The sequence below is a fragment of the Electrona antarctica genome (assembly GCF_951216825.1).
Source record: "Electrona antarctica genome assembly, chromosome: 24".
Classification (NCBI taxonomy): Eukaryota; Metazoa; Chordata; class Actinopteri; order Myctophiformes; family Myctophidae; genus Electrona; species Electrona antarctica.
Genome location: NC_136803.1, coordinates 5,026,068 through 5,041,050, shown reverse-complemented (window position 1 = coordinate 5,041,050; position 14,983 = coordinate 5,026,068). Strand labels below are relative to the sequence as shown.

Below are 14,983 nucleotides of genomic sequence, written 5' to 3'. Positions count from 1 at the left end.
TATATTAAAAAAATAATAATAATATATATATAAAAAAATCTCGGCTGTTAGGAAGAAACCACCTAACTCCAAAATGTTCATTTTTCAGGAAATGAAGAAAACTTATTTTGAAAACAAAGCAATACTGCCTCAAAGTGAGAGGTGGTGGAGTTAACTGTTTTGGCAGACAGTTTGGGGGGTAAAGAGGTTTTGTCCGAAGCGCTTTAATACTTTCCATTGGCTCAATATTTGTTCAACCATAAGGTGTTCAATAGCACTGAATGCAAAAACAATACAAAAATCTAAAACCTAAAAAAAATGGAGTTAGGCGGTTTCCTCCCAAGTCCGACAGCAATGATATCCAATAAAGGCGTTTAAAACAAAGCAACAATTTGCATTGTAAATAATAATTCAATATTCCATAGGCTTTAATGGCTTTTAAGAATTGTAGAGATCAGTTAAAAGTACTGTATATAAAAACATGCACAAAAATAATAAAAAATACAAATAAAAAAATAAAAACAGTATGATGAGATGGCAGTCATGATTAGCACTAGAAAACACATTCGTCAGGTCTCAGTCATTTCGTGAGGCATTACTTTGCAAACGGCATGCCATCCAATTGCGCTAAAAAAGGAACGAATGCAGATTAACAAATTTGCTTTTTATTCCAAAAGCGACACAAGTTTGTCTTAAAAAAAGGGGGCAGGGTACAGGTTCAAAAGAAAACAAACACTGAACAATTCAAATTCTTTTATCACTCCTAGGTTAAAGGAAAAGGCAGGGGGGGATTGGTAGGACACTGGGATACATTTTGGCTGGGTTTCAGAATCTCCCGGAACGTTCTCGGTCCCTTGATCTCCTCTTCTCTCGGTCCCGTCCGCCACCGCCACCACCACCACCTGCTGCTGCTCCTCCTCCTCCTCCTCCTCCTCCTGCTGCTGCTGCTCCTCCTCCTCCTCCTCCACCACCACCACCACCACCACCTCCTCCTCCTCCTCCTCCTCGCCCGCGGTCCCTAGACCGCGAGCGACGTTCGCGGGAACGCGAACGAGAGCGGTGCCTGATGATGATGAAACACGAAGAAGAAAATTAGTTACTTCCAAAATGCTACACATTACACCTCATCTACACAGGCAGAAGTAGATCTCCACCAATAAGTGTTTGGGGCCGTGAAACCTCGCTCAAATAAACTCTGCGAGCGAATATAGGAGGGGTGGACGACGTCAGGACAGTCTCATTGAAAAACATTTATTCTAATGAGATTTCATCATTCACTCGCATCGCTGGCAGTGTAGATGAAGTGTTATGAGTTTATTGTTAGGTTCATCATTCAACAAAATAAGGAAAGATCCTTATCTTTTAACAGGATTATTTTGTATTTATTTGGTCAAAAGTACCACAGACGAAAAACAGTCCAAGTCCAAATTTCATTCTGACCCCTCCACGAAAAGGCCTCGTTGTCCTGACCCCTTATCTATCATTTATACATTATGGATAAATAGTGTGGACTTAGACTGTTTTTCGTCTGTGGCATTCAAATAATGAATTAAGTTAGCTTGTAAACTAATAATCGTAAACTAATCATTTAAGTTTTCAATATTGCATAGCCAAAAAGGGCTTTGCATGCAACACACTTTGAGTGTGCACAACACAAACGGATGAACAGAGAACACAAGAATGTTTTAACGTTTTAAAAGACACAGATTGACTTCCAGGAGCCTCTCTTACCTTTTCCTGCGACGTCCATACAACTCCCTGCGGAGTTCCCGGGAAATAGGTTTGAGGTGCATGAAGTTACAGAAGCCGCCTCGGGTGCACTCTCTGTGAATGAACATCGACATTAGATTGTTGGTCAGTACAGACCAAGAAAGTAAGGAGGATAGACAGGACAGAAGGATGTTATTATCAGGAACTAGCAGTGATTCTCAATTGTTTTAATGAGTAAATGATAAAGCGGAAGGAAGTGAAGCCTCCTCTCCACTTTCTTTTCGTCTTTAAGCCCAAACCACACCAAAGGGTCGCCAACTCGCCATGCAACTACTTGCCACCAAACGATGGCAAGTAGATGCATGGCGAGGGGCGACCCATTGGTGTGGTTTGGGCCATTGAATTGAACCAGTTGAATCACTTGGGTCGACGTGCAACAGGACATATCTTATCACACAGATGTTTTCTTTCAGATCTTTTTATCAGGGCATTTTATCAGTTCAAATGTACATAACCAAACAAAATAGCTGGTCTGGTGTTAACGTTTAAACCCCGTGAGAAAAGTTCACCTGCAGCCACGTGCGCCTTCTCTGACCTACATATCAGGCGTGACCTGAGCAACTGAAGAGAACAAACAAAAACACATCTCCCACGGGACTGAATGGGCTATATGCATCCAACCCTTCCGCCTCCAGCTTGGGCCGCCACTGCACTTCCGTTCGCCAGCCGACTCATTGATAGTGGACGTACAAAGTGTTTGATATTTTAGACCCATGTATTTTGGTTGGCCCACAACATGATTTAAAAATCACACCCGTGTGAAGTGAGTGGTGCACCTCCGTGTGGGGGTGGGGGGCGGAAGTTCCAGACCCACAGGAACGCACCCAGGGTGCCGGCCCGATTCCGGCGAGCCGCCCCGCGTCCGAAACGGTTGAGAAATGACAGAGTTACTGTGAGGGGGTCCCTCTACTGTACCCTGTACTGTACTGTACTGACACACCCAAAATCACCATATATACAGTTAATATGTGTTTGTGTGTGTGTGTGTTAGGTTGCGCACAGGTGGTGAAAAACAACCATGCTGTTTTCGTGCTCAGACCCACCCAGCCAGCCAGCCAGCCACACACAGCTCCGTAAGGAAGTGGTTGCACCACTCAAAAAAATTGCCTTCCATCACATGCCAACTAACTATGTAATGTTTGCACCTTGCACGTGTGTGTGTGTGCGCGAGAGAGAGAACAGTGTAACCACTGAAAGAGCTGCTGTTTTTAAAAGGATATTTTAAGACGTTTTTAACTCATGTCATCATTGTCAACGCTTCCACACAAATAATGCAAACTATGAAAATCCACAACATCAAATAATCAAGTGAAAGTGTGGTTTAAAGAACTTCTTTTTTGTTTCCTGCAAAATCACGACCGTACGTCCACTATCAACTGTACGTTCACTAGCAAAGGGTCTGCTGGCGACCAGAAGTGCAGCGGCGTCCCAGCTAAACATAGAAGGGTTGGATGCATATAGACTGAGCATTATTCCTACTGCTAAGTGACAGAACAGATTATAGCCAGTCCAGTTCTCGGGACTCCCATTAATCACATCAATCACCAAGCGATTCATGCTAGCGAGATTTACACACGAGATCATGACCTGCCTTGATAAACTGCTTTTTGATCGACAGATAATGGCTGTTGCGCGATTGATTCTACGATGTCCTAGATTCTAGAACCTGCCAGAGGTCAAGGTGATTGATTCTATGATGTCCTAGATTCTAGAACCTGCCAGAGGTCAAGGTGATTGATTCTATGATGTCCTAGATTCTAGAACCTGCCAGAGGTCAAGGTGATGTCCTAGATTCTAGAACCTGCCAGAGGTCAAGGTGATGTCCTAGATTCTAGAACCTGCCAGAGGTCATTGATTCTATGATGTCCTAGATTCTAGAACCTGCCAGAGGTCAAGGTGATGTTCTAGATTCTAGAACCTGCCAGAGGTCAAGGTGATGTTCTAGATTCTAGAACCTGCCAGAGGTCATTGATTCTATGATGTTCTAGATTCTAGAACCTGCCAGAGGTCATTGATTCTATGATGTTCTAGATTCTAGAACCTGCCAGAGGTCGAGGTGGTGTAGATTCTAGAACCTGCCAGAGGTCAAGGTGATGTCCTAGATTCTAGCACCTGCCAGAGGTCAAGGTGATGTCCTAGATTCTAGAACCTGCCAGAGGTCAAGGTGTCTATGATGTCCTAGATTCTAGAACCTGCCAGAGGTCAAGGTGTCTATGATGTCCTAGATTCTAGAACCTGCCAGAGGTCAAGGTGATGTCCTAGATTCTAGAACCTGCCAGAGGTCAAGGTGGTGTAGAAAATATGCAACGCTCACCCCATTTCATACTGCCGGCAACAGGCTTCCCTGAAGTCCGTGACGGGTGAGAGCTCCGAGTGAATCGGCTGTCCGTTGAACCAGCGATTGTTCAGGTCCATGACTGCCTTCTCTGCATCCTCCTCTCTGCGGAACTACACACACCACAAGTTGCTAAATAATTAAGTTAGGCTATGGATGGAGCTACAGGTCATATCGGCTACACATTTCAAGGAAACATTTAGGACTTTATCCACCATTTATATACGTTCAAAATGGTTGTCACATTCTAGTTCACTAGTTCCAACACCAACCTTACCTTAACGTAGACGTTTCCCACTAAATGGTCACCCAGGTTGTCGCAGACGTTCATCTCCTCCACCTCACCATATTTCTCTTCCATCTCCGTGAAGACTTCCTGTGTAGTAGAAGTAGAGAGCAAGCTGAATAAAACAATCCTTGGGAAAATGTCTAAAATGCAAATTACTGTGCTTATTGTGCAATGATGAGGGTCCAGAGAACCGAGATAGGAACATGGGACCTAACGTAAATGAAACGTTTCAAAGCTGCAACACAGAGCTTATTTTTAATGAATAAAATGTTATCATGAACCAATCTGCAGTGCTAGGGCAAGACAGAATCAATCCAAACATTACTTACTGTAGCCAAGAAGGTTAAATCTGTTAGATAGATTAGATAATGGCAATTTAAGCATGTAAATGCTCTTTTTCTACTTCCAATAAGCAGGTTCAGAGGGTATTTTATTGCTTAAACTATTCTATTATATATACATTATATATGTATGTCATGGTTTTCTTTTTGGAGGGTAATGTCTGTGTGAGAGAACTATTTGTGTGACAATTAATCCTACATTTAAATGTGTAATCGTAACAGCCATATTGCTGGCCAAGTGCAAGTTTATTCTAGCCTGAGCCAAAGACTGACTGAACTGTCAGTCTGACTGAACACATTTCCAAAATATGGTTTAGTTCATATTGAGCTCAAGGCACAAGGTTACAGTCATGGGTTATTGCAATTAGTGTATATAGCACCGTTGGCCATAAGGAACTTAGGGATGAGGTCGACGTTCCAGAAAACCGTGCCAGTGGGAGCACTAACTCTTCAGAATTTGGCAGCAGTAGTTCCAGTGGCTCAAGTTCAGACCACGACTGTGATTGAAGGAGCATGGTGGTGTACTGTTTTGTGGATTTCTTAAAAATATATATTTTTATTTTCTATTTGTATTTCAATGTTCTAAGGAAGGTTTTGTGAGGGGGAATAGAAGCTCAAGCAGAAGACAGGGTTGCTTCCTTTGCAACCACAGGACCACCAGGTTGAAGAGACAGATAAATGGTAAATGGTGCATTTATATAGCGCCTTCATCCAAGGCGCTTTACATAGATTGTTCACATCAGGAGGAATTAGGGGTTCAGTGTCTTGCTCAAGGACACTTCGACACCAACTCTGGGGAAGCCTGTGTTCGAACTGGCAACCTTGCGGTTCCCATCCGGCCACTCTACCACTGAGCCACCGCCGCCCCGCCCCAGATACTATTGCTGGCAGGCAAACTACAGATGAATGAATGACCACTGACGGACAATCTATGCACTTCTTTAATTAATTTGCTGTGCCAGTGGGATTTTGTGTTTGTCTAATAAAAAAACGTTAACCAATCTACTGTATATGGTAGTATGCACATCTGCAGTGGTTGGCACCCTGGGCAAGACCTACGCTGAAAAGACTATCAGCGGAAGTTGCAGGATTTTAGCGGAAGTATCGCCCAAGGAAATGACGTTGATGCTTTACAAATCAGTTTACATTCTCCGCGAATGAAACAAGTGTTGTGATTGGTCGGGAAAATATCGTATCCGGGGGAAATACATCTGACGGATGTTCCGGAGGATACGTCCGTCGATAGCTTTTCTGCCTTAGGTTGTGACCAGGCTCTTCTTTTCGCAGAAAAGTAAGCCTTGGACCAAGGCTAAGTGGTTGGAGGTGGTCTCTTGGGTAGGACACCTACTGGTTGACAAGTAGCACTGCATTAAGGTCAAAGCCACACTTTTCAGCTTTACCAGAGCACTCTCTAAATCCTTTATGTATACCGGTATTTGTGCTGTGCATCGGGTTCAGATTACGTAGCAATAAATTACTGAGGATTAAGAATACTACTGAACAACTTCTTCATGCTCATTAGATTTCGTTTTTATTTTCTTAATTTTTTTCATATTGACATTGAGGTTTCCATTTTGTGTTTTTATTGGAGGTTGTTGACTCCCTTACGGAGTGTGTGGCTGAGTGGGTGGCTGGGTGGGTCTGAGCACGAAAACAGAATGGTTGTTTTTCACCACCTGTGCACAACCTAACACACACACGCACATATTAACTGTATATATGGTGATTTCGGGTGAGCCAGTACAGTACAGTGACAGTAGAGGGACCCCCACACGGTAACTGTCATTTTTCAACCGTTTCGGACGCGTGGCGGCTCGCCGGAATCGGGCCGGCAGCCTGGCCGTTCCTGTGGGTCAGTACAGTACAGGGTACAGTAGAGGGACCCCCACACGGTAACTGTGATTTCTCAACCGTTTCGGACGCGGGGCGGCTCGCCGGAACCCTGGGTGTGTTCCTGTGGGTCTGGAACTACCACACCCCACCCCCACAGAGTTGCACCACTCACTTCAAACAGGTGTGATTTTTATTTTAAAAAGCCAATGTTTGCTTTGTATCACTCTCTAACCTGCTTCTGCAAACTGAGACGTCTTCTCTGATGGATGTGAAAAAGAGGAGGGGCGGCAGTAGCTCAGGAGGTAGAAGAATGGCCCCTTGGGAGTCATAAGGTTCTCAGTTCAATCCCTGGCTCCCTCTGGTTTAGTGTCCAAGTGTCTTTGAGCAAGACACCGCTGAACCAAGTTTTCTATTATTTTCTAGGCCCGGGTATAAAACCTTAGAATGATGTAACTGAAAGGGTACTGGCTGTCTCAATATAATGCCCTGTCCTGCTGGGTAAATAATCATTGTTAAACCAATACAGGATTCTTGCAGCATCAGGGCTTTGGTCAACACTGGCAAACGTCATAGTGTTCCAGGCACCCCATTAGGGCAGGGCTGGGTTAGACATACACAGACAAAATAATGTGTGCAAGTGAATGTGTGGCATGATATCACAGATAAATTAAAAGCACAAAAGGTCACTCACCTCGAAGAACTCGTCGTAATGCTCTTGCATCTCGACATCACTGACAGCACCTGCAACGCACGTCAACAACACCTCTAGTCAAAGCTCTGACAAATAGATAAGCAGCAACCAGGGCAGAAAATCAACAGTATTTGTCCACTGGCCATAATGGTAAACATGTTCTATTAACTTGCTAACATGTAAGTCGCTATTAGACATTTTACTAGTCAACTACATTTATAAGAATATCACAGGTCTATGACCTGCGGTTGTTAAGGTTTAGTAAAGTGGCTGGTAGATTGATTTAGCTGCCATAGATAGTTTACAATATTAGGCTGGTGGCTGGCTGGGTGTGAGTAAACTCACTAACTTGTAACTGTTACATTGGTAATATCACTGACAACTTATTTGAGTCTTTTCTAGAAAGCTAAAGATGGAAACTGATTTAAATAATGTCTGTAGTAAATAATACTGTATCAACATCATGTCACGATGCCGTGATGCTTGTAGATCTGCTATTTTTGAACATTTTATAATAATGTTGAGCCAGGGTGAAAGTACCGTAGTTAACCTTTTAGTTTGGAGTCATTTTAAATTGCCCAAACTTATCATAAGGAAAACTATTTATACTGTATTAATTATATAATTTAAAACTGTATATAAAACTTATTTATAAAAACTTATTTGACAAAAACATGACCCAAGCTTATGAGATTAATAACTAATTTATTTATTTTAATTAACCTTAAAACTATTTATATGCCTACTTTTGACGTGGAAAAGGGCTGTTTACGTAATCTAATTGGAGGCGTTTCACAGTATGTTGTCTGTTCACTGTACAGTGTAGTCACTGTTGACACAAGCATGCATTACAATACATAAATGCACCTATAACCCTATCACATGTGTACTACATCAACAAAGACTCCAAGAATGAGGTGAATGAGCCAAAGCTGGGGTATTTAACGAACACTTTCTGTAGGGCCAACAAATCAAATGTGGCCAACTAAACTTTAGTTGGCCACATAAAATATCTTTAACCCATTTTGGGCGGGAACCCCTTTTGGTGTTTTAAACATTGTTATAATTTAGCTATTGAAAAATAGCAGATCTACAAGCTCATAGCTTGTAGTTCTGCTATTTTTGAAAAATCGTGAAAATATTTATTTCAGAAAACTGGAGGATTTAGAAGATTTTTTTTTTTAATTTTGAGGTCAGGCCTAAATGGGTTAATATATCTCATAAAATATCTTTCTATGACTTCTAGTCATAGAAAGACAATATCCAGGGAAATCGAGTTGGCAAAATTAAAGTAACATGTTTTTAAACTTAAAAAAAACTAAACACAATTTTTATTATTTGTCCACAATTGTGGACAAATAATACATTTGTAAAATTAAAATAAGTTTGCATGTGATTAAGTGCAGTCGATGCCACAGGGTCCTGTATATGAAGGGGGGACAACTTACAGTGTAAACCATCGGCAGACTGCGCAGAGTTTTGAGGGTTACGGTAAATGTTCAAGAGGGCAATGGTCTGAAATACAAAACGGACACTTTTGTGACACAAATCAAACAAAACATGATAGAGTTTGGGCGGGGAGCATGGGGAAGAAGTTTTAATTAGATATTAAACAAAAAAGTTAAAATCAATCGATCAGATGGTGATCTGATTGATTAAAAAATACTAGTTCTGTACAAAATGCTGAAAGAGAAAGTGCGTTCTTTTGGGTGAATTCTGCCGGGGCATCTGCACTGCAATCACAGGGATCCGAGAAACGGCCAATCCTTCACCTCCGAGTAATTATATGACCTTTTGTGATCTGACCCAAGACAAACTTTTTTGGGAAAAAATAACGCTTTCCAGCCATCAAGTGGTTTCAACAGTAGTTGACCGAGAGTCAGGTTTATGTGACCTTATGCTGATTGAATATTGTTCAATAATGAACTGCAATATAGATGCATGAAGATGGACTTAACGGCTCTCGCCATTACCGAATGAGACACGTATAGTATTACATTATATGGGTTAAAGGAGAATTCCATACTAAAAGGCTTTCTTACCTTTCTTTGTAGTTGTTGTGCAAAAACTCCTTTTTGGCTATTTCCCCTACCATAAGCTCTCAATGAATTGCATTGAATGGGAATTGAATGGGGCTATGGGGTGTTGTGCTAATTCGCTTATTTCCATCGCTCAAAATTATAATTTTTTTGTATATATATCCTCTCTTCATAATGTAAATAATATCCCAAGCGGCACACTTTACTACTTATTTCGATGGAAATAAGCGAATTAGCACAACACCCCATAGCCCCATTCAATTCAATGCAATTCATTGAGGGCTTATGGTACGGGAAATAGCCAATAAGGAGTTTTTGCACAATAAAACACCTGGACCTCTTTGGTGGGGACGTAACGACTACAAAGAAAGGTAAGAAAGCCTTCTAGCATGGAATTCTCCTTTAATAATCATAGACTAATAATACTTATTGGTCACATGAAACCCCAAATCCACAAAAAACGGTTTGACAGCTTTCTTTTCTAATGGATGCATAATAGTCTTAAGTCTGGGCTCCAAAGGTGAGAAGTATGGCCAATTCTAGGATCCCTGTTTGGAAACAGAAGTCAAGCGTCAGCACAACAGAGCAAAAAAAAGATGCCATTCAGTGAATCAGACAGACACGAATGTGAGACTCCACGGCACATCCCTCACCTACCTGTGTGACAGGCTACGCGCAACAAACACTGTTCCAGTGATATGAATAGGTTTTCAATGTAATGAGTCCCGGGATGCAGGAATGGTCTTTTAGATGAGTCCCACCTCAACAACGTTAGGAGTCATATTTTGCCATTCTTACAAATTGCAGCATTTAACTCCAATTTCATTTTATATGGTTATAATGTGGTTATATTCATGTAGAAAACAGAAGAAGAAATTATTTAATCATTTATTCTTCTGTTTTCTACATGAATCATAATATAACTAAAGCTAGCAAAATAAACTACCGCAATTTCTTTTTGCGATTTTCTTTTGACGTGGATTATTTTTTACTGTACATGCTGAGTACAGTAGTGCATCCCGTGGATGCAGAGGTCATTGTTTTATTGCGTCCCTTAACTATAAACTGCGTTTTGCTTTTTGGGATGCAAAAAGCACCCTATTTTAATCTCTGCTGTTCACGCCCACCAGTGCAACAGTGATACAACGTGAATACTGGTCGCGGCCAGGTTTATTTTTGTATGTAGGCTAGCAGCTACTTTACAAAGAGTTGGTAGTTGTAGCAATCTGTGCGCGTGCGCGCGCGCGCGCGCACACACACACACACACACACACACACACACACACACACACACACACACACACACACACGCACACACACACACACACAGTGTGTGATGCGGCAGTTACAATATATGATTAAATCTTTTGTATTTATCCATCAAAACATTATTTAATTTTCTTTCCTTGCTTTTTATATAAATGTTTTTAAATATGATTTGGAAACTTTACATTTTCAGTCAATACGTCGGCAATCGGTGGTTTAAGACTCTGCAAAAGTAAATTTAAAAGGACACGCGGTCATTATTCAAAATCAATGCGTATCCGTATCACGTATCATGGCCTCTGCATCGTGTATCGATCGTGAAGTTGTTGGAAATACCCTGCCCTACTGAGGGGAGCTGGGGGGAAAAGCGCGGGGGGAGGGGGGAGCGGACTTCTACACTCCATATGCTAACAAATCTTTGGACTTACAGCGAGAGGCGTCGGCCGTCTGTGCACTGTTTTGGGGATTATGGTAGATGTTTTGAATCAAGATGGTCTGCAGAGGGAAGAATAGAAACACACTGTCAGAAAGGGCTGCTGGATGAAAATCAAGCTCAGCACTTTGTTCCGTCTGTGTCAGATTGGCTGCTTCCCCCGTGTCTTACACTAGTGCAATGTCTGCATTCACTTTAAAAATGTCTTGCTTACAGACATGTGATCCAGCAGACTCTGGTTTGTCTGTGGTCCACTTAAGGGTTAAGCCAACACCCTTCCAAATTAATTTTATGTGTAATTTAAGAGTGGATGTTTATTGTTTAATTTTACTCACAACAGAAAGATTGTATCCGTCACCTGCTGTATATGCACAGTTACATGTTGTTTATTGGTCCATTCATTAAACTCATTGACTGCCAGAATTATTTCAGTCTGTGTCCGTTTCCTGCCAAAAGTTCTATCAGTGAGGTGCCGTATTCAAAATTACTCCTGGTCTTGAACCGGAAGTTAAAGAAAGGCTAAAGGCTCATACATAGTCTGGATTTTCGGTGGTGGGGTGACCACCGAACTACAACATGACGTCACGAGCCGCAGTGAAGAGCAAACCACCGCAACCGCTCCAGCCCTTCTCTCTGTTTTTACTCACCACGGATCAACGTTATTTCAGCTCCGGTGGTCACCTCACCACCGAAAATCCAGACTATGAATAGGCCTTAAGCGATGATAGCGATCCTACTGGGAGGATTGCGGACCACCCGAGGCATGAGTTTTGTAACCGCGACCAGTGACGCTTTACTTATGAGCAGTGAATAAAGCTAAGTTTGATAAAAAGGGTTTTAAGATTTCAGCTAACGTTGAAGTCAATAAGGGGAAACATTTTTTACTTTACGGACGTAAAGTAAAAAAGTTATTTGGGAGTGAGCTCCTGCGTTTCATGTAGGGTAGGTATTTGTGGGACAGTCGATATAATGAAAACAATATCTCCAAAGAAAGTGATTTTATCCTGAAAGGCATGAATTCTCTCATTAGCTATAACAGTAAACCACCTCCTCCCGTGTTAGAAGTAAGACTTCACTGAAAGAACAAAAACACAAGATGAATTAAGTTGATGACGGCCAACATGGGACCTGAAAGGCAACACACAGTTAAATATGTCTTCTATTAAAGACTTTGAGTGCATTTAGCTAAAGTCATTCCCACTAGAACTAAGAGAGTAAATAAGTATACAAACTAAAACTTACAAACAAATATGTACAAAAGAGAACAACCTTATGTTTTCTAGAAACACAAAACTGTAGTCAGTCGAGTTCACGCAAAAAACAGCAATTTTAGTTAATAAAAAATGATAATGTAAAAGTCAACAACATTTAACATTGTGATAAAAATAATTTAGAATAATATGGTATTGTGAAACTCACCTGGCTGAATGTTGGCTTGTTGTGCAATCGGGAGCAGCGATCACCATGTCGGCATGCTCCAATTTTGAAGTAGAAGGAACAATTGACCCTGAGGGCAGAGAGATTTAAATCAATGTATCAGTTCATTCATATAGTGTCCTTTGCTGAAACCGTATTGTCGAGAATCGAGATGCACAATATGAATCGAAAAAAGATCGAGATCTACAATTTACAATTTAGGCATTTAGCAGACGCTTTTAATCCAGAGCGACTTACATTAAAGCAAGAACAAAAAAGCATGGGAATACATCACATAAAAAAGCATTTATCATGAAACATGCGTACCGTAAGCTAAGAACGTAACAGTGGAATATCTATATAATGAAACTATACATATAAACTATACATATATACTATACTATGCTATACATATGTACTATGATGTGCTATGACTACATACAATGCAATTATAGTGCTGTCTACATAACATGCTATAAGTCTGTATCAAATGATATCTCGATATCTAGATTCAGACACCTATGCGATCTCTTGAGCAAGAATCGTGCAGCACTAGTTGGCTGTCCAATTCATTTTAGTTACCGATATGTTTTTGCTACAAGAGCAAGACTTTGATACGTCAAGCACTTTGATGTTGCCTGTTGAAAGCCACAGTAGTTGGCTCCAGGTGCCACATTTTGAATGTAGTAATGTTCAGCAACTACAGACTAAACACAATAAATATTTTCATGGGAAATATTGGTTATCGTATATCGATTCGTGAGCAAGAATCGTGCAGCAAAACCGCTCCTTCAAAACCGCTCTCAAAGGGCACCTATGGACGGCTGCAATTCGAAACTGGCCCCCATAAAATCTGAATCCCCCCCACGGCCCCCCCTTTTTCTCCTCACTGTATATGATTCTTTCCCCTTTTTACCTCCTTTATGATGAATTCCTGTTCTGTTCTTTGACTATATAGAAGTGTCTATCTGTACGTCTCTAAATGTTTTGATGAATTGAAAAATGAAATGAAATGAAATGAAATCTATATTTACCCAGGGTATCTGGGCTAAGCTCAAGAACTTGTTTCCAGCCAGGCCCTGCTCATAGAACACATTTCATCGTAGTGGTTGATGCCTTGTTCAAGGGCATTTCAGCGGTGGTAATTTTAACGTGTCGGACGGCTGATTCGAACTGGGAACCTTCCGGTATCTAGACCGCGCCGCTATCCGTTCGGCCACCGCTGCCACTGGTGAACATGGTGGACCCTCTTGTAAACAAGTGTAATGCTTAATTGGGTCGTCCACTCACAGTTAACAGTCTTTGTATTGAGTTTGTGCTTGAAATGTACTGTAATTCTGCAAACTGTTAATACATATTTCAATCAATCAAAGCAGCATCCTCAACTGCCCCCCACCCTTAGAGTAAGCCCCTACCCCAGTTGGTTCCCCCATCGAAAGGTGCCCCCTAGCGAAAACTATAAACTATACATTATGACAAACTATCAAATTGGCTATTTTTTTATACATTACAGATTCACTAAATTATACTTAATATTTCTAAGTAGCATGACATGTAAAGTGAGCGCTACACGGTGCACACATGTCTGGATCCCAACACGTGTGACTTCAACAACAAATAGTACAAGCTAATATTTATTTGCACCATATTTGGTTATTCGCATCATTCCATGTTTATTGCTATGGATTTTTTTTAATGCATTCATGATTTATAAATCGTCTCGAGGGGAAATAACTGTGATATCACAAAACGTGCGTTTTTGCTGGCTGCACTCCACCGGTCCAAACAAAACACACACCACACCACCACACTGGGCTGGCTGTGGCTAACGAGCTAAGCTAACAGTCAACAAATTACATGCACAAGTGAAGTTGCAATGTTGACCGTTATCTTGCGACTTAATGACTCACTGCCATATCAATTATTTAAGGGCAGACGAATAAACCAAATCGCATTGTTTGTAGCTAATTAATTCGCACGCACGGCCGCATTGCTCTGTGTTCTTCCTGTGTGTTTCATTCAAATGCGTTAGCATCACGCTAGCATGCTAGCAGCCCTGCAGGGTGGTTGTGAACACAATGCAGTGAGAATATGCACACATGATGTCCCCAAGGGCTACCGGGCTCCGTACAAAATGTTAAGCTACGCGCTCGCGTTCTGCGGGTTGTTCTGTGCCCGCCGATAATTGAATAAAATGTTGAATTTGTTAAACTTACTTGTCTTTCTCTGTGCCGAAAATGGATGCCAGGTATTCCGCCATTTTCGGCCCGTCGTCACTCGTCACTCCCTCGTCACACACTGGGCACGTTACGTTGCTGTCGACGACGTGAGGCAAACGACCTGGTTCGCGAATAAAAAATTGGAATGATTTAATTATAATTTTATCCGGTGAATTTGCTTTATTCTTTTACTCTAATCTTAAAGGACAGGACAATGTGTTATTAGTCATCCAGAAGATGATTGATTGATTGATTGATTGATTGAAGTATTTATTAACAGTTTGCAGAATTACAGTACATTTCAAGCACAACTCAATACAAAAACTGTTAACTGTGGATGACACCATAAAGCATTACAATTTCAATTCATCA

At 41.3% G+C, this 14,983-nt stretch overlaps 1 protein-coding gene across 1 annotated transcript; it reads right to left on the bottom strand.

Annotated features, from left to right (window-relative positions):
- Nucleotides 1-624: 624 nt before the first annotated feature.
- Nucleotides 625-14,719, bottom strand: LOC306917236 (splicing factor U2AF 35 kDa subunit-like). The gene is made up of 8 exons (XM_079495368.1): nt 14,609-14,719; nt 12,396-12,483; nt 8,687-8,753; nt 7,239-7,288; nt 4,362-4,460; nt 4,064-4,197; nt 1,711-1,803; nt 625-1,042 (listed from the first exon to the last, which is right to left on the bottom strand). The coding sequence occupies exons 1-8, from the start codon at nt 14,650-14,652 to the stop codon at nt 805-807; spliced, it is 813 nt and encodes a 270-aa protein (XP_079351494.1). The 5' UTR covers nt 14,653-14,719; the 3' UTR covers nt 625-804.
- Nucleotides 14,720-14,983: the final 264 nt, after the last annotated feature.

What these genes read in the sequence shown, in the direction of transcription:
- LOC306917236 (XM_079495368.1), bottom strand. Translation starts at nt 14,652, where the DNA reads ATGGCGGAATACCTGGCATCCATTTTCGGCACAGAGAAAGACAA. An exon ending in ACAAGCCAACATTCAGCCAG is followed by an intron (nt 8,754 to 12,395) that starts GTGAGTTTCACA and finishes TTTGTATTTCAG; the next exon opens with ACCATTGCCCTCTTGAACAT. An exon ending in GTCTGCCGATGGTTTACACT is followed by an intron (nt 7,289 to 8,686) that starts GTAAGTTGTCCC and finishes CGTGCGTTGCAG; the next exon opens with GTGCTGTCAGTGATGTCGAG.